The sequence below is a fragment of the Sebastes umbrosus genome, chromosome 9 (assembly GCF_015220745.1).
Source record: "Sebastes umbrosus isolate fSebUmb1 chromosome 9, fSebUmb1.pri, whole genome shotgun sequence".
Classification (NCBI taxonomy): domain Eukaryota; kingdom Metazoa; phylum Chordata; class Actinopteri; order Perciformes; family Sebastidae; genus Sebastes; species Sebastes umbrosus.
The window spans coordinates 26,981,725-27,002,613 of record NC_051277.1 but is presented as its reverse complement, the minus strand read 5'-3'; the positions used below and the strand labels follow the sequence as shown (position 1 = coordinate 27,002,613).

Below are 20,889 nucleotides of genomic sequence, written 5' to 3'. Positions count from 1 at the left end.
TATTTGTCATTGTTTTGTGTGGGTAATTGATTTCCAATAAAAAATATATACATGCATTTGCATAAAGAAAGCATATTTACCCACTTCAATGTTGATAAGAGTATTAAATACTTGACAAATCTCCCTTTAAGGTACATTTTGAACAGAAAAAAAATGCAATACTTTGCAGTACTTTTGACAGCCCTCATTTTTTCATTAATTGACTTATCATTCAGTCTAAAATAATGTCAGAGAATGGTGAAAAACCCAAAAGGTCACACATCATAACACAAATATATTAAATAGACAATGATGAAAAACTGAGAAAAGTAGCAAATCATCACATTTAAGAAGCTGGAACCAGAGAATGTTTGGGCGTTTCGCTTGATAAATTACTTCATAATAATAATCGATTAATGTTTCAGCACTACTGTCTGTGTGTTTAAATGATTTATGTGAAGAAAGTAATGTAATTACACGTAAGTCCATATCTTAAATGCATATGAAAAAAGAAACATCTGCAGAAGAATCAAAGTGCTGGATTCTGATTGGCAGACCGTTCCAGCCACACAATTGAAATGATACAGGCTATAAAAGCTCATAACAGTATACTTTTATGGATAATAAACTCTAGCTGTAATCTGTCTTCAGCTATAAAAGCTGTTCTTGTGTTCATTTAGTCCTGAACCTTGCTGCAGATATATTTTTAACTACAACTTCTAACTAGTCTTAGAGGGACAATATATAGTACAGTAAAACTACAGTAGCACATCAGCTTCCTTACTTTGACTTGCAGTTGATGTTGGAATCAATTTTAAAATATTATTTATTACTTTGAAAGCAAATGGGTTTGTTCCAAAAAGGTGTACAGTATATCTTGTTCCAAAAACGGTGATTAAACATTTACAGTCATGGCCTGTCTTTATGGCCAAGATCTTTATCTCTGTAATAACCTGTGTGAGGAAATACAATTAGTAGACTCTGTGTCCTCTAAGTCATGACTGACAAACTCATTTCGATATTGAGATTAGATAATAAAGCCTTTTTTACTGTTACGCTATATTAGTATTGGTAATGAATTTGCAGAAAGTCCCCTGTGACTTTTCGGGAGGTATTAAATCTGCTTTTGCCAAATATTTTGCATCTTTTTGGACAGTTTTCAGCATCCTTTCAATTTACTTAAAGGACCAGTGTGTAACAATTAGGAGAATCTATTGGCATAAATGGAATATAATATTAATAAGTATGTTTTCTTTAGTGTATTATCACCTGAAACTGAATATCATTGTGTTTTCGTTGCCTTTGAATGAGCCGTTTATATCTACATATGGAGCGGGTCCTCCTCACAGAGTCCGCCATGTTGCACCGCCATGTTTCTACAGTAGCCCAGAACAGACAAATCAAACACTGTTAACGTTTCCTGCTTGGGCCGGGGTCGATAACGTTACTCGCTGCTGCCGCTTTCTCTCTCGCTTCCCCACTCACTTCCATTGTACACACATATTCTAAACACTGGCTCTGATCCAAATGACCTACAACTGGCTCTAGTGAGGGCCATTCACGTTTTTGTGTCGGCCAACCTAGTTCTCCAACACGCTTGGCACACGGGAGATGCCTCAGTTGGTTGCAATCTGCAACCTCACCGCTTCATACCGCCAGATCCTACACACTGCCCCTTTAAATACTTGAAAAATACAGCTCGAGTTACCATTTAAGGGGAAAAAGAAGGAAACTATTGTGCAGAAAAGTTCCAAAATGAAAGACAGAAAGGGTGAGAAAGTATCTAAAGTCAGGCTGTTGTATTATAAAATCACTTGAATCAGTTTGGGTCAAAGTGCAAAGCTTGCGCCTGCTTTGGCTTGACTAATGACTGCATTATGGGCGGCATCCAAACCTTTTATTAGAGGCATCCTGATTAGTTTCTCTGCAACTGGAAGATTAAGCACTCTCACTAACTCACCACTACGACAAAAATGTGATTAGAATTCTAGTTGAATGAATTTTAATAACCGAAAGGTGAGTGTTCATTTAAAAAAGTACTGTCTATAAAGGAGGAGACAAGTGGGCCAATATTAACCCTTATTAAATCTATTAATTCTCTCACAACGTTTGTAAGGAGCCAAAAATACAGTTTAATAAGCTTTTTGCTTGAGTTAGGATATCCATATTTCACATGAGAAAGCTGGAAAGTCCTATCACAAAGGGTGTTTCCCAACTGCATGATGGAAAGTCGTGTTCAATGGCCTGCCTATATGATAAATCATATCCACATATTAGACCCAAAAATGGTTGAAGTATTTCCAGAGGTATGGCGACTCATTTGTCAGTTTCATAGTACTTCTGCCTGAAGTCATGGAAATATGATATTGACTGGCATGGATGCAAAGATGGCACCAGAGGTCCTCTAATAATTTTTACATTTTAGACCAAAAGGTCATCATCCTGTCATTTCACTGTGCTTTGTCATGATGCAGAGAAGGCCATTGACAGGGCAGAGGAGTAATATCCTTTATCCATCATCAGCACATTAGGCTTCAGTTCAGGTTTTGATTGATGGGCGTTCTATTGTACATGTTGGCCCCGAGGCTGCTTAGAAAATCTGTCTCCCTATTGTGCTCTTTAAATCAACAGATCCTAGCTCTCATTCATTGTTTCAATCGTAAAACAGTCTTTTTTGATAATTAAAGGAATAGTTCAACATTTATTCACCTTCTGGCGTAGACGTAAATGATAAGATGGATACCACTCATATCTGTCCATTAAAGGCAGGGTCGTGATCTTGAGAAATAAGCAAGTACACTACAATGATCCGACTGAAAAACCCAGCCAAGTGTTGCCAACTTTTCCAATGAAACTAGCAAGTAGCACGAGCTCCAGAAGTCCCTAAATCTAGCAAGAAAGTTGCCAAGTTGGCAACACTGACAGTTCGTCCTTTTGGGCCTCCCTCCAATGCCATTCCCCCACCATTATCATTACGAACATAAACATAGCATAATGAACGTGAACGACGAACATGGCTGTTGTTAGTACTCACAGCTGTCAAGCTAGCAGCTTGAGGAAGACTCCGGTGACGCGCAATGAGTGAACGGGCAAAGTGCATGCCGATAGACAGGAAGGTACACAGGCAGGCAGGTAGCCCGTCCAATCATTACATTCGGGCCGAATTAAATGATTGGACGGGTTTATTACAGTACTGCGACAGCCACAGATACTGGATTTTTTTTCTTTTTTTTGTCAGAGCATTTGATTTATTGATTGCTGTTGGGATGTAATGAGAATGAGTAAACTAATATAACAAAATATGTTTCTAGAATCTTTACCAACCCTTCCTTTTGATATAAGGCTACAGCCAGAAGGCAGTTAGCTTAGCCTAACACAAACACTAGAAACAAGTGGGAAACAGCTAATCCATCTACCAGGACCTTTAAAGCTCACTAATTTGCATGCTATATATTTACAAGTTTGTTAAATCCATTCATAAACCGGAGTGTAAAAATGTCAATTTGCCGTTTTCCGAAAGATTATGTGTTGGAATATTTCTTCGTTGGGACCAGTACTTTCCTGGAGACACAGCTTTAAATTTGGTGTAATACGTTCACATTTCTCTGTTTTTGGTTGGAACTCTGATAGCTACATTTGGGAAAAGTTTTAGTTACCCAAGAGCTTTCCTTGGTAGACCTGAGAAAACACTTTTAAAATAGTGTAATTCATGTTTATTTCTGATTTATGACTAGAAAAACTTGACAGGTTCCCAACTTTCAGATGATGTACACCACTTCTATGTGACATCTATTGTTGACCTGCTATCTCCCCCTAAACACCCCCTGTACCCCCGAAAAAAAAGACAAAAACAGGTCTATTGTGGGTCTCAGAGGGTTAACAGCTGTGTTTATTGATCAAACAGAAGGGGGGCAATTATTGATCCTTGTGGTACTCCGCAGGTCATGCTGACTTGCTTGGAAGTAAGATTGCCGGTGGAGATAAAATGATTCCTATCTTGGAAGTTCGACCTGAACCAGTTCTGAAGCGCCCAACACAGTTTTCAGACTAGCCCAACAATAGGTGTGATCAACTGTGTCAAAAGCAGCTGTGAGATCTAATAATACCAGAATTTGGAAGAAATTGAATCAAATATTTGTGATATATTGCTTAGGTATGCAAGTTACAAATTGCAAGTTGAAAACTAAATTGTATCAATAGTATATCAATAAGGTAATAATAATTCTATATAAATGCTGATGCATTCTAATTTATTTTCAGTAATACTTCCATTACGCTTGTCTTCCATCTACTTTGAAACAATGCCATGAACACAGATGAGTATGCAGCAGACTTAGTGAAGGAAAACATGAGGAATTGTTGCTTTTGAGATTTCACAATTTGCCGACCACTGGAGGAGAGAGAGACTCCAACAGGGAGCAGTGGAGCTGGAGAAACATATTACAGCCCCCTCTGGGCTGTGACATGTTTTATTTAAAAAACAAAGAAGTTGTTGGCATACAGGACGTTAATCCTATTCTCAGTAATGCAACGGTAACTCAGATTTTGAAAAATGAATGGACAGACCCTGCTTAACCAAAGACTCAACCCTGAAATATGTGCGGGATACAGAACTATATTTTGTGATAATTAAGTAACATACAGGTTATTTAATCTGGGAGACATTCATACGGAACTTGGAAACAAAAATTGCGATTGACAGTTTCATAAAGAAACAACCTAGATACTTATAATGTATGAAAATGTATGCAGCCTAGAAGCTGTAGATCCTAAATTTGCCACAGCTGAGTGATGATGTTTTCCTTATTTTGGAACACAACTGCCAGAACTAAATATTTAATGTCACAGCATGTTGTGTATGGTAAACAGGCATATGTCTGAATGCTGGGAAAAACAAGTATGAGACAGTCCAGTCCCAGAGTGAACTGGTACTGTAGCCACCAGATAGTGTACGTACGGGCTTAGCCTCTCTTCGTCATCAAGGTGAACCCAGGCTATAATGTATGTCTTTATTTGGTAGTTGTTTGTTGGGCTAAAATATTACTGCTGAACTAAGAGGTTGGCTGAACTTCATTTGAACTTGCTTTTCATGGTGATGTACCGTCACCCCTGAACCAAAATAATTTACATACAAGTATGCGATTAGACAAACACCAATTTTAAAAATGTGATGGAAATATCCATAAGTGGCCGACATCAATTTATGAATGACAGGTCACGGTCACTGTCTGCTGCACTATGGCAAACATAAAAGAAAGTCCTCTATGCTGTACATACCATAGAATGTGATGACTGAATCATGTATTAGTAATAGGGCTATCAATCGATTAAAATATTTAATCAAGATTAATCGCATGATTGTCCATGATTAATCACAAATTAATCACACATTTTTCATCTGTTCAAAATGTACCTTAAAGGGAGATTTGTCAAGTATTTAATATTCTTATTAACATGGAAGTGGGCAAATATGCTTGCTTTATGCAAATGTATGTATATATTTATTATTGGAAATCAATTAGAACCCATTTGCATTCACATGTCTTGAGGTCAGAGGTCAAGGAACCTCTTTGACAATGGCCATGCCAGTTTTTCCTCGCCAAAATTTAGCGCAGGTTCGGAGTGTTATTTAGCCTCCTTCGCGACAAGCTAGTATGACATTTTAGGTACCAATGGATTCCTGTGGTTTTTTAGATTCATATGCCAGTTTATTTACTATAGCTTTAAAACTGAGCCCGTTACAACCTCCGAAAGATCGATTGCGTTAACCCGTTAAAGAAATTAGTGGCGTTAAAACAAATTCACGTCAACCCGTTATTATCGCGTTACCTTTGACAGCCCTAATTAGTTAAAAAAAACATTTGGATGTGAAAGGTATACAGTATGCATCAATAGACACATTTTTCTCTTTGTGAGTTTGAAATGATGTGGGTGAGATAACAGAGCAGGTTTAAGTGCTTGCAATTTGAACTGTTATATTATGAAGTACACGGGTCATTTAATGAGTGTCACTAGATGAGATTTTTCAATATTGAAGTAGATTGGTATGAATCACCCGAGCAGTAGTTTGGTCCAGATAATTATCCCACTGAGTTAAACCATTATAACTCCACAGTACAGACGTGGGCGAATGTCTCGTAATGCTCGTGTTGTGGTGGTTGTGGTGGTTGCATCTCTTGCACCGTTTGTAAATGGTGTCAAGTTAAAATATAGTTAAATAGATTTGTTGAGGCAGCAAACGATTTGGAAAATCGAGATTTGGAATTATGTCAGTGACTATTACTGTTTTACTTTTGGCTGCAAACATGGATGATAATCTCATGTGAAGATCCTAGATCTGGATTTCAACCAAAGTTGTATCATCTGTTTTTAGGCCCAAGCAGGTGGCAACCTCCGGGTCTGAGAAGTGAAGCCAATGTGGAAGTGTCTTAAACAGTAGCATTTCCTTTAACTCCGCCTCCCAGCCCAGTCATTCACATGAATGGAGGAAGGGAAATAACTCTGGATCCAGCTATTAATGCATTTTACAACTTTTAGGACATAATGATTTAAATAAGCGCTATTCAAGTGTTCATACTGGGAAGATGATTTACCTCAAAAAAAAATTATCCGCTGATTTACAGATGTCTCTTTCCCAATGTAAGTCCATGGGAAAAAGTCTTTTTGGGCCCAATGGCATCACATGATGGACACGGAAGTTGTAGTACCACGGTTTGGCCACTATGAAAGCTTGCCTCAAATCCTGGTGCTCTTCTTGGGGGCTTGGTTAGATTATACTTAGCTCCACCCTCTCGTGTCAGTTCTGGTAGCAAAAAAACAAGATAGCGCCGGCCAAAAAGCAAGATGGCGCCAGCCAAAATGCTGAACTCAAGGCTTCAAAATAGCAGTCCACAAACCAATGGGTGACGTCACGGTGACTACGTCCAGTTCTTATACACAGTATACGGGCCCAAGACCTATCTGTCCTATCTAGTATGGATATCTTTTTTGATTAATGAGACACCCTACTGAGACGTAGATGAACAGATAAGAGAAAAAGAATGACGACTTTGTCACGTATAAATGTTGCTTGCACTCTACTGTAACCACATAAAACACATTTTGGACATTTTTTGTACTCCTTCCTCTAAACCTTTTGTTTTAATGCCCTTTTTTTTTCTTTCACAGTCTCCGTTGAGGAGCAGCAGCAGTGAGTGGTCGCTGTCGGAGTTGGACGTGTTGCTGCTGACCGGCACAGTCGGACACACTCTCAGCTTGGCGGCCAGCAGCTTTGTAGAGGAAGAGCACCAAACCTGGTACTTCCTGCTCAACACCCTCTGCCTCGCCGTTTTCCAGGATGTCTGCCGCAAGTACTTCAGAGAGCAGAGGGGCTCTGGAGATGAAGAAGAGACTATCCTCCCTTCCAAAGACTACCATCCCTCTGCTCACCCCAAGGCAGAGATTTACTCAGAGAAGTGGCTAGCGTTAGCCACGCCGCCCTTCACTCTGGTCTGCTGCCGACTGATGCGCTCCCTCAACCAGACCGGGGTGCAGTGGGCTCATGTTCCCGACATGGGACATTGGCTTAACAGGTTGGTCTAACCATTCCTCTAAAATGAATACAGAGACACACAAAAACAAACCAATTATTATTTCATAAATTTAATTATGGCAATTTTTATTTAAAAATGGTACTTTTCAAAAGGCTGTTCTTGTATTTCATACCAGCGTTTTTGCCAGTGACTCATCATGTGACTTCTACCACATTATTTAATTTCATCCTTTCTTTAAACAGGTAGTCTCACTGACATCAAAAGCTCTTTTTCAAGTGAGACTTATGCACAAGAAAACATACATTAACAACAAACACAAAGTTTACATACACATAACAGTGGTCACACATTAAGAAAACCCTTATAAGTAATAATCAAAATGAAGTATAATTTTTAAAGAGGACCTATTATGCTTTTGTACTTTTCCCCTTTCCTTTAGTGGGTTATATAGTTTTTTCTGCATGTAAAAGGTCTGTAAAGTTACAAAACCCAAAGTCCACACCAAAGGGAGTTACTCTCCCCCAAAGAAATACTGCTCATGAACTGCTTGAAACACCTTGCTTGAAGTCCCGCCTTTTCTTCCGTAATGTGGTGATGTCACCAAGTAACACATTTGCATAATACCTGACTAGCGTCTAGTTTGGCCCACACTCAAACAAAGCTAGTTAGAGCAGAGCTGGAGTGGAGTCTGAAGAGTTTGGTTCGGTTGATCAATCACAGCAGAGTGGGCCAGCTGACCAATAAGAGCAGAGTAGGCTTTTAAGGAGGGGGGCAGGAGGTCAAACAAAGTGTTTCAGACAGAGGGTGAAAAGAGGTGCTGCAGCACAGCCGTTATGAGAAAAATAAAGCGTCTTTTTAACATTAAAGCATGTAAACATGATCTTGTAGAAAGACAAAATACAAGTATGCACCTGAAAATGAGCATAATATGTCCTCTTTAAAATCTTCAAATGCAGTGAGATATTTTCATGTCAAAACTGTAACTCGTTCCATTTTTGAGGAGCATAGTGTTAGTAGTATAATATAATAATATATATTAATAGTATTTAAAACCATTTTTTTCCAAGTTCTGTTTGAACATGTGGTATTGATAAGGTTAAAATGTCTTGTGACCTGACATTATAACTACTGGATTTAGATGTGGTCAGAGAGCAGAGATTAGCCAGCTAGCTTCTGTTAGCTAGACTCATTTAACTCAACAAGGATAACAATGCTACCTAGCTAGCCAGCTACATTATGTTGGATATTTTTACTAGGCAGCTAAGCAAAAAAAGAGAGTGTTAACAGCAGCAGCAGCTACCTGGCTGATTCATAATTACTCTTGGCAGCATTATGATTCTTAAGAGGTTCCTCGGGGAAAAGATGCACCACTCTATGAATAGCAAAAAGATGGAGTGGTTTGTCTTTCTCTTTAGTTTCTCTGAAGTCTTTGGAGTTCCCTATTAAACAAGACAAAATAGCTGGACATATAAAGTGAGTTTAGAAGTTAATCTGGGAGTGTATTTAATACAAAATCTGTTAAATGCATGCATGCATCCATGTTTCCATGTCTTTTTCTCTTGTTACTTAACACAAATTTTACAATTTTAACTTCACTACTGGCGAGGCTCTTAGAACAGCGAAATATTCAGCAGCTTGTTTGTTCTGTATTGTGGACTGTAATGAACATGGGGCTGCTAGCAGAGCTGAAGATTATTAGCCTTTTTTAATGCAGATATGTGGGAACATGTAGGTGAGAGGACATTACAAGAGCTCATTTTCCCACAGACTTAAAGTGAATGTGCTTCTTTCATTGTTTAAGTACCGACGAACAGCAGACACACGGGAATAGATATTCATTTCAAAAAGGCAGATACCAATTAGTCCAAAGACAGTAGCCTCAGTAGTGTAGAATGCAATGCAGCGACAATCTCCATTTGTCTCTCCACCTACACATGAGAGTAACAGATCAATGTAACAAGTTCACTCCTGTTCTCTGGGGAATATATAAAGCCGGCCATTAAAATGAGAAAATATAGGAAATAGATGAGGCTGGTTGAGTGAAATGAACGGGGAAATTGCACATGATAACAAAATAAGTCCAGAATAATGTGGCCATCACAGACGTTTAAGGGTAGGTATAGGGTGTTATCATTATACAAGCCTTTCCTCCTGACACTGAAACATTTTTAAGGGTGTTTTTCTGGCTGAGAAGCTGACAGGACCCTCCACGTAGCTTTTTTTTTTTTTTTTTTTTTGAAAGATTCAAGAAGGGAAAATAGCCTTCTGTGATTGCTGTAGAAAAACGTTGATTTCTCAGGACTGTTTCAGAGCCGCCATTAATATTCTGTCAACAGCGCGGAGCAGGGGGATTATGGTTTGTTCTTTAACATGCATCACATTGTGGAATAGAGATGTGGATTCTGACCTTTTCCCTGTCCGGCGTTGCCCTTTCTTCCTACCTGCACTGCCTGTTGCTTGGATAATGAGATCTAGGTAGCGTTGCGCCTCATCTCGTCTCAAAAGTACCCAACTTCCACCGCTGTCTGATCCAGCGAACGCTTAAATACACGGCTTCTATTCAACTTTGATACTGTGTGTCCTTTGAGGTCTTATTACCTGTCTGTGCTCAGTGGCGGAGTAATTTCAAACTATATAGCCTTAAATCCAGCGAACAATTGAAGATCTGTGCCTCTTTAAAGTTTAAACTACTGCTGGAGGATATGACTGACTTTTTTATCTCATCAAAATGTTATCTGCTGCTCAGTAAATAGTCTAGTTCAAGGTTTTCTTTTTTATTTCGTTTTTGCTCATTATATTTTATGGTAAAATAAGGACAATGTTGAGATACATACAGTATGTACTTTAAATGTGTTTTAAATTGAATCCAAAAGAACTCCTTCATAATAGAACGCAGTGTTTTCTTAACCCCATGACTGTTTGACTCTTTGCTGTGCTCTCCAGCTCCGAACACAGGACTGTGCTCTCCCTGTTGGCTGCGTTCTGTCTGGTTCTTATCTACCTCCTGGTTCAAAGACGGTGCTCGTGGGTTTCGAAGGTTGCCCTTGCCCTCGGACTTTTGGGCGTCTACAGCTACCGGGCGGCTGTCGGCAACGTCTTGTTTCCCTGGCAACACTCTGGTGGAACCACATCCAAGTAAGTTTTTGTGAACCCCGTGTTCGTGATTTCATTAATTGTAACAGCTGGCAAATTGCTGTCCCCTGTTTAGTGAGTTGATTTACAGTGAAGGAGAGCTGGGCTGCTGTGATGCAGCTGAGTGTGCAGGCTGCAGCGCTGCATGGGTCATATGTGACAAACGCTCACACCTGACCCGCATTTCTTGTCCTCTTAAACTCCCCTAGGACGCTGGTGTCGTAAAATGAAGATACTGGTATAATATGAAGCTATAAAATCTAAGAAATCCATTGGTACAAACCATGTTATACTAGCTTGTTTGGAAGGAGGTTAGATAACACTTCAAAGTTAGGCAAAATTTTGGCGAGGAAAAACTGGCATGGCCATTTTCAAAGGGGTCCCTTGACCTCTGACCTCCAGATATGTGAATGAAAATGGGTTCTATAGGTACCCACGAGTCTCCCCTTTACAGACATGCCCACTTTAAGATAATCACATGCAGTTTGGGGCAAGTCATAGTCAAGTCAGCACACTGACACACTGACAGCTGTTGTTGCCTGTTGGGCTGCAGTTTGCCATGTTATGATTTGAGCATATGTTTTATGCTAAATGCAGTACCTGTGAGGGTTTCTGGACAATATTTGTCATTGTTTTGTGTTGTTAATTGATTTCCAATAATAAATATATACATACATTTGCATAAAGCAGCATATTTGTCCACTCCCATGTTGATACAGTAAGAGTATTAAATACTTAAAAATATCCCTTTAAGGTACATTTTGAACAGATAAAAAATGGGTGATTAATTTGTGATTACTGGCGATCAACTATGGACAATCATGTGATTAATTGCGATTAAATATTTTAATTGATTTACAGTCCTAGTTTGAATATTTCTGCATACATGGGTCCTTAAACAGTCTTGGAATTGCATAAATTGGGTATCACAGTAAAGCCGAGACTCTTGTGGATCCAATGAGCCCAATTATTTTCATGTGTGATGATGTTAGTCCCCATAGTAGCCATTTCATTGTAATGAGACAATTTTTTTTAAACTTGACCTCATTGTATAAAATGACCTGTGGTGACCTCTAGGATAATCACAGCCTCATGAAACTTTACAGCCACAAACTAGAGACCTAGAGCATTCAGAGGATGGATGGCTGTCCTAGGTAGATTGACAATGAGGGGGTTTCTGAGCAGTTTCCAGAACAGAAGTGCTCGCCATCCAACACCGAAAAATGCAATTCTTGCAGAAATCTCCAAATGTGTAAAGTTTTTGATACCAAATCACAGCATGGCTTTTTCTATGGTATTCCTCAAGGTCTTGGTGTCTTAATGTGGTAATTTGGAGGGATTATTGATCATTTTTTATCAATTCTCAAGGGGCAAAAAATGGTTAAATTTAGCACCAAATCTGTGTAACAAATGGTTACAACCCAAAAATTGCTGCAACATCTTATGAAACATAGTAGAGCATCGGAAAGGCCATCATATACTTCTATCATAATGTTCTAAGCCCTTACACACTATAAACTAACCAAAACACAATGTTTATTTCTGATTTGTGACTAGAACAACTTGACAAACAGTGCTCAGCTAATCTTCAGGTTCCCAGCTTTCAGATGATGTACACCACTTCTATGTGACATCTACTGCTGACCTGTTCTCTCCTCCTAAGGACCCTCTGTACCCCCCTAAAAAAGACAAACATGGGTCTATGGTAGGGAGGGTGGTAGTGGAACTGTCACGATCAACTGCCGTACAGTTTTCTTTTCTTTACATCTACCTACAGTAAATCTCCCCAGCCCAATGTACCCTCAAATCCTCAGCAAAGTCTGACGGCGTCTTAAATTAAATTAATTACACTGAAAGGCGAGTCGCGCAATCTATGACTGTTGATTTAAATTGACAGTAGTATTGACTGTTCTTTTCTCCACCAACACGAGTCTACCCACCCACCCCTCCTGTCCTCTGTAACTGATGAAAACAAAGTCACATTTTCCCAACACAAAGGAGTAAGCTAGCTAATTAGAGTACAGATTGAACAAGCGTAGTGAAAAGCTAATACATCACCATGCAGAATATTGGAATAATAGTTTTGTAAATTTGCTTTTCATTTGGCTTGAAAATGAGTTGTTTAGCTTCCATGACTGAAATACAAAACCATGCATTGCTCTCCATTGTTTAGCAGTAGAGATTGGAGAGTTTGGAAGTATGTAGGAACTCCTTGAAGAGTCTCAAGATGTGAAAGATACAGTACAGGCCGTAAAGAGTGTTTTGAAATCAGAAATCTTAGCACCTGTTAGCGCTGAGCAGCAACCATTTTGCACCCTCATCTTCAATCAAAGAAGGTGTCTTTGATTATTGGAGGTCTTTCAGAGACCACATGTTTTTAGTCATACAAGCAGTGTGGCTTTAGGGATGACATTTGGGTCGGTTGGTCGGTCCACCACTTTGGTCCAGATTGAAATATCTCCACATTATTGGATGGATTGAGTCCGAGTGGCTTTGCTGATCCCCTGACTTTCCCATTAGCGCAACCAGCAGGTCAAAGTTTCACTTATCCAGTGAAATATCTCAACATATGCCAGATCAGTGGTTCCCAACCTTTTTCCTTAAGGGTCCCCTTTTCTGTCATTGAGTAAACTAACGACCCCTGATTAAGTGACACATTTTATGGATATTTCATATTATATTCAATGCATAACAATAAACATACAGAATAACTAATAAACTGTACAATTAACCCAAATAGTGAACGCAATAACTTCAGGAAGTTTGTGTAAAACAAGTGATTTGGATGAATTTTGAGCAGAATATTTACTGTGAATAAAGCATCGGAGATGAGTTTTCTTGAAGTTGAGTTATTTTTAGGAACTTTTAATACAATTCTTTGTCTGTGTATTTGTGTTGCCTGAACATAACCAAGTGTTTTTGTTGCCTAACCCTAACGAAGTTGTTTCCTGTAAAAACGTAAGTTTATCTTGAAAAAAAACTGTATGCATGTAACGAGCGGTCATTGGACATGTGTTGTTGGACATTTGTAGGAAAACATACGAAAAATGAGGAATAACTTTTTCGTAAGATACGCTGAATATATATCATACCTGCTGAGCATCAGCATGTAACCATTGTCATGTTAGCATCCCGACATTAGCATATAGCTCAAAGCACCACTGTGCCTAAGTACAGACTCACAGAGCCTCTAGCACGGCTGTAGACTCTACTGTAAGTCTTGTTTATGTAAAAACAACAATATAATCATACTAAATCAAGCAGTTCATTGACAGATTTGGAGAGTAGAATTAACCCTTACCCAGAATTGGAGACAGCTGTACTGATGATTTGAAGATGCAAAAGCTTCAACATTAAGACATTTTACTAGGTACTGTACTGCTTAATAATAAGGAGGATGCTTTTCCAGCTTTTTGGGAATAAAAATTATCTTGATTCTTAAATTGCTCTTGAGTTCCTCCTGCTATCATTGAAAGATAAATCTTAAGAAGAGTTTGGATTTCTTAGCTGCACTGAAGCCCTGGTGGTATACACCTGAGGGTGAGAATATATCTCTCCCAGACCCTCAAACTTTAATCAAGCGTACTTGGTTCGTAATCACATTTATTTTACACGGTTTGTGATAAAATAGTTCATGTGATGCTCAACCCCTCCGTGTTCAGTGCACCTGAGACAATCCGTGAGTCCCCAGAACTTGAATAATAAAAAGTCATGTTTAATATGTGCCTTTTAAAAAGACATCGTTATTCTTGAAGACGGTTCCCTCTTTACACTGTACACGCTGAATCCTTTAGCACAATCTTTATGTAATAGCTGTTGTTAGCATTGTCCAAAAAGAGAGGAAATCGACCATCTTGCAGCTCCTTCAGTAAGTGTGGTAATTTTTCATTCTGCAGACTGCAGCTTGGCACAGAGTTATCTCCTACTAACCCCCGTCACAAAATAATGAGTGTGCCGGGCTGCACACAGTTCTCCTGTCTAGTTTTCCTGACCTCCCTTCATCTAGCACCAATACCTGGCCTTCCCTAACCTTTCCTGTTCTCCTTGGCAGTCTCTCCTACTTGCTCACCTAATTAAAAGCTCAACCTCTCGCCCTCACCCGTACAAAGATACCCGACTGGAGCCATGCAGCGACCCCGGCTCCTTTTGACGAACTGTATGATTGACAAGGTTGACGTTGACCCAGTCCTTCAGCTCTTTCTTCAGTCCTCAGCAAGTTGATCATTACAGTGCTCCACCTCGAGGATGTATTTTAGACTTAGTCCACACTGTGGATTGCTTGCCAAAGTTCTTTATGTATAGCTAAGACAAACTTTAGTTTTCGCGCCTCATGACATGAAGTCCGTCTCAGGTGCTGTATTTTGATTGCCTGGCAAGGAGAGGCTATATTTGTGTAACTAGTTCGATAACCATTCAAAACATGTGTTAAGAACGGGCTGAATGCTTGGCCTGTGGTGTTGCTGGTTGCAGCTTTCTGGAGAACCACTCATACAAACAACTTCACCCTCGACACTGCGCTTTCTCGGGTCCTGAGCAATACACCTGCAATAACATAGTTGCATCACACACCCAAGTCGCGGCTACTCAGTCAGAAACACGGGGGGGAAATAGGCCTTCACTCTGGTTCATGGGAAAAAACACCATGGGCAGACTTTACCGGGCAAGATAGACAACTGCCTGGGGCCCCCAAATGAAAGGGCCCCAAACAGCTATAGATGTATTATAGAGCCGTCAAAGTTAACAAGATAATAATGCGTTAACGTAAGTTCGTTTTAACCCCACTAATTTCTTAAACGCATTAACGCAACCTGCTATTTTTAGGTTACAACGTGAAGAGTAATGGTACTGACATCATATGAAACTAGAAAACATAAGGAATCCATTGGTACCAACTATGTCATACTAGCTTGTTGCGATATACACTATATTTATTATGTATATATATATATATTGTTGGGAATCAATTATCAACACAAAACTATGACAAATATTGTCCAGAAACCCTCACAAGTACTGCATTTAGCATAAAAAATATGCTCAAATCATAACATGGTAAACTGCAGCCCAACAGGCAACAACAGCTGTCAGTGTGTCAGTGTGCTGACTTGACTATGACTTGCCCCAAACTGCATGTGATTGTCATAAAGTGGGCATGTCTGTAAAGGGGAGACTTGTGGGTACCCATAGAACCCATTTACATTCACATATCTTGAGGTCAGAAGTCAAGGGACCCCTTTGAAAATGGTCATGCCAGTTTTTCCTTGCCAAAATTTAGCGCACGTTTGGAGCGTTACTTAGCCTCCTTCGCCACAAGCTAGTATGACATGGCTGGTACCAATGGATTCCTTGGGTTTTTGTAGTTTCATTCGATGCCAGTATCTTCACTCTAGCTTTAAAACTGAGCCCGCTACAACCTAAAAATCGCATGTTGCCTTAAAGAAATTAGTGGCGTTAAAACAAATTTGCGTTAACTTTGACAGGCCCAATATAAATATGATCACAAGTTAAATAATAAAGAAATGAATTGTAAGTTGCAGCTATAATGGGCAGTAAATAATGCTTTCTTTTTCATTTTTAACATGTTATCATCTTGTTAACTTTGACAGCCCTAGTTTATTATGATGTTAAGATATGAAAAGTACTGAATTATGTTACTGTTCTAACTCATTGTACCCCAAAACACTTAAAATATTATGAAAAATATATATACTGTGTACTTACTGACTTACTTACTTACTTTCTACTACAGAGGAAAACATTGTAGTACTACATTTACCTTAAAATATGATGCATTATTATTCCTTAAACTATCCAACATCATATTAGAATTGAAAGCTCCACCTTGAACAGACGTTAAGTACATTTAAGTACATTGTGCTGATAATATCTTTCACTCTTCATTTGAAGTAAACATATGAATGCAGGACTTTCAGTTTTACCATTAATAGTTAATAGTTTTACTTCAGAAAAACAGTTTTGAGTAGCCTTCTTTTTCTACCACTGCCAAAACCAACATTCCCAGCTCGGGGGTGCAAAGTAAAGCTAGACAATGTTTGCCTGTGGCCCCCAAATCAATAAATCCACCTCTGAAAAACACACCCAGGTTGCGGCCAATCGCGGTCAGAAAACTGGTGAAATACACTTAGCGGAGGTCATTTCCAAATAGGTGTATTAGTCGCCTGTTTTGACATAACCCCACGTGGGTATAAAGTAGAGCATGGATTTAATTAGCGGAGGTATTTTGCTGGCAGTAACGTTATTAGTGTTGTAAGTTAGTATCAAGTCTGACACCAGGGAAATACAGTCTTACTCAAGGGGGGAAACACACCGGGACCGCTGCAGACGACAAGTCTCAGTCTGCAGGACCCTGAAGCCCGGCCCCTGCTGCTGCACAGAACGCTGTGTGTGTGTGTGTTTATTCAATTCAGTGTCGCATGTCCAAATTGCACCAAATTTGAAAAAGCAAGCCCTTGGGTCCCCAGCAATACACCCGCCAAGTGTGAAGCAGATCGGATGAGCAGTTCTCGAGATATGCAAAGGAAACACAGACAGACAGAGATTCATTGCTTTATAGTTAGATAGTGCTTTTATTTTAGTGTATTATAGCTTCCATCTGCTGAGAAATTTCCCATGGGTCTGATTTTTTTGGTTTGGTATTTTTGAACAACCATAGCCTATAGTCGAGCTTATAGCTATTTTAGATAGAATATCAGAGCATTTTATTTTTCTGTGTATTGAAAAAGACAAAAAAACATTGCATTTTTCACTGCTTTGTGTTGTTTCTTCTCACCATAATGTGAATGTAAAAAGGAATGACTTTGTCTAGTGACCCTTTTTAAAGTCTAGTCTTCTTTGGTTACTCTTTCTGTGTGTTTTATCAGAGTAAAGCCCCCCTGACAACTCCCCGGCTCCCTCCTCGCCTTCCCTTTGTGCCCGCTGCCTAATTGCGCTGTTGCATTTTTCAAAATGGCTAATGGGGTTGAGAACCGCCAACGCTGCTCACTTTAAACGGTTCAAAGAGTTACTTGGATTGATGTCACTGTGGATACAGTTTGTCTCACTCTTTCTGTTTTTCTCTCTCTCGTGCACACCCTTCCTTATGGCATTCTCAGAAATGAACCTAAAAATAGACAACTACTGACTGGGAAAAGATGTGTATTATTTTTATTAAACACCTTACCATTCTGCCCTCTTTTTTTTTAGAGGGGTCGGGGTGGGGGACAGGGGATGTTCAGGGTTAGATAAAAAAAGTCAACAGTAGATGCCACATAGAAGTGCTGTACATCATCTGAAAGCTGGGAACCTGAAGATTAATTTGAGATGCACTGTGTGTCAAGTTGTTCTAGTCATTAATAAGAAATAAAAAGAATAATGAATAAATGAATTAATCAATTAAAATAAATTGTGAAAGAGTGTAGAACATGATGATATAAGTTTGTGATGGTCATTCTCATAATCACTTATATTTCATAAATTGTTGCAGCAATTTCTGGGTTGAAACCATTTGCTACACAGATTTGGTGCTAAATTTAACCATTTTTTTTACCATTCGAGAATTGAATCAAAGACTTTTGACATTTGGAGATTTCTGCAAGAATTGCATTTTTCGGCGATTGGATGGCGAGCACTTCTGTTCTTGAAACTGCTCAGAAACCCCCTTATTGTCAATCTACCTAGGAAAGCCATCCATCCTCTGAATGCTCTAGGCCTCTATTTTGTGGCTGTAAAGTTTAATGAGGCTGTGATTATCCTAGAGGTCAGCACAGGTCATTTCATGCAGTGAGGTCAAATTAAAAAAAAAAAAAAAAAAAATTGTCTCAATACAATGAAATGGCTACTATGGGGACTAACATCATCACACATGAATACAGTTAGGCTCATTAGGTCCACAAGAGTCTCAGTTTTACAGTGATGCCCAGTTTATGCAATTCCAAGACCCCAGTATGCAGAAATATTCAAATACACCATTTTTAGAATAGGCGTTAATTATACATTTATACTAATATCTTGAGATCAGAGGTCGTGGGACCCCTTTGAAAATCGCCATGCTAGTTTTTCCTAGCCAAAATTTAGTGTAACATCATAGAGTTATTTAGCATTCTTCCCGACAAGCTAGCATGACATGGTTTGTACCAATGGATTCCTTAGGTTTTTTAGTTTCATGTGATACCAGTAGCTTGAAAACTCAGCCCGCAACAACCTCTGAAAGACAGAAAAGCCGGCGGGCTGTCGGAGTGTTAAGGGGTTAACTGGATATTGAGAGATCACCGATTACAACCCGAATATTAACAACAATGAAACAAATCCATAAAGAAAGGTACAATCAAGGTAACATAAAGGATGAAGCAAATCAAATGTTCTGAACATGTGTTCTAAGGGGAAGTAGCTCCACGTCAAAGCAGCCGGCTGAGGGCCAAGCCTGTCTGAGCCTCTATAAATCATAGCCAAAGTTTGTCTCAGTCTCCATCCTCCTCCTTTACATTTTCTACCAAACATAAAGCCACAAGAAGCATTTGCAATGTTTGTTTTCATCTCTGCGTTCCACACCTGCACAAAACATGACCCATTTTATCATGTACTGCTTTATCTAGAAAGGGGACTGTTTCCCAATTTAAAAATATTCATGCATACCGATCCCGCTTAAAAATGGAAATGTATTCAAACTCGTCTCAAAACACCTGTGAACCCCTGCCACAAACACACGCACACACACAAACACAGATAGATAGATAGAATTCTGTGTGAGACATACTCACACACAGAATTCAGCTTTATTACCCAAGAGGTAAACCAATTTATAACCCTGCTTCAAAGGCAATTCTGTGTTGGTACAACACATCAATGGCAACATTTAACAAATCATTATTCTCCACTGACTTTAAAGCATTGTTCATAAAAGTGCTTTTGTGTGCACACTTTATCTTTCCAAATCATGCTACTGTTTCAAAAAAAGCTTTTTAATCCAACATAAAGCTGAACAAAATACAGACATCAACTCACTCTGCCAGCAGAGCAAGAATTGATCTAGTGGTTTGTAGTGTAATTAGACGTTTTGTCTGTAACTATTGTTTTAAAGTGTGCCACTTTGTCCCAGTGGCATTTCAATAGTTTTGACTTTGACGCGGCCAGATTTATCCCACAGAAAGACCACTGCTCAGACAAAGTGGGCAGGCCCTCCTCATTCTCAGGCGTCTGCTTCAGAGCTTCCTCTGGCAGTGAGTTACTTGTTTTGGCTGATTTACTGTAAGTGTTAGCCCGATGCAGGTGATTGATGAAAGGGATGTACCAAACATGTTGTGGGGATTGGACATAGTCTTACCTTTTCTTATATACTTGCTGGAACACCAGCGCTTGTTTCCAAGGTAACATGAAATCCAGGCAGCTCGTCTGTATTACAGCTTGACAAGCTACAGTTTTCTGTCCACTGCTTCTTACTATTAACATTATAAAATGCAGCAAATAAGATCAGATTGATTCGACTGGTCGTGTTTTCTCACCAAGCAGTGTGGAGGGTTCCCCAAGGCTTTAAAGCCTCTTAAAATTTACCTCAAAATCTGACATTTTTTCCTCAATAACATTCAATATTCATGACTAAATAAGCAATAATCAAAGTTCATGGTGTGAACAAACATCCTTGTTTTATATATATGAAGAGTTTAATACTTGAAAAGTTAAAAAGCTAACTGTGTGTGTGTGGTTTGATCAGATCAGGAAGTGATTTCCGAAACAGCCCGTGACATCACCTTTTTCCAACTGAGCCCTGCCCACTTCAAACCACTGAGAAGATCACATACATATAAATGTGGAATAACCAAAACTGTTCTAACTTTGGCAGAACATTATATGTTCATGCTGGACCATAGACTGTATATAAGAAGTGGATGTAGTCACTGTGATGTCAATCATTGGTTTGTGGACTGCCGTTTTGAAGCCTCGAGTTCGTTAGTAATTAATACTCCTCACTTAGCATGCACAATCAAGCTACACCTGGTGACAGTTATAGCTAAACTAGCTGAAGGTGTTGACAAGTTATAAACCGCTTCAGGCTGCTATCTGCTGGTTCACTGAAATGTCATCAAAAATATAAAATATATTCACTCAGTAGTGCAGTAGTGTTGGTAACAGTGTGAGTTGCTCATGTGATTGGAGAATGCATTATGCATGCAGAGGGTTGTAATTTTCTGATTTCCAATTTAATGGGACGCTGGCAAAAATATCTGTATATGTGATGTATGTTATTGCAATT

The 20,889-nt window shown here is 39.2% G+C and overlaps 1 protein-coding gene across 1 annotated transcript in view; it reads left to right on the top strand.

The window, feature by feature from the left end:
• pigg (phosphatidylinositol glycan anchor biosynthesis class G) overlaps positions 1-20,889 on the top strand; it is a 93,840-nt gene that overhangs the window by 51,114 nt on the left and 21,837 nt on the right. Inside the window, exons 9-10 of the mRNA XM_037780436.1 lie at positions 7,147-7,550; positions 10,455-10,646. Coding sequence (XP_037636364.1) covers positions 7,147-7,550; positions 10,455-10,646 — 596 coding nt within the window. The remainder of the gene's footprint in view (positions 1-7,146; positions 7,551-10,454; positions 10,647-20,889) is intronic.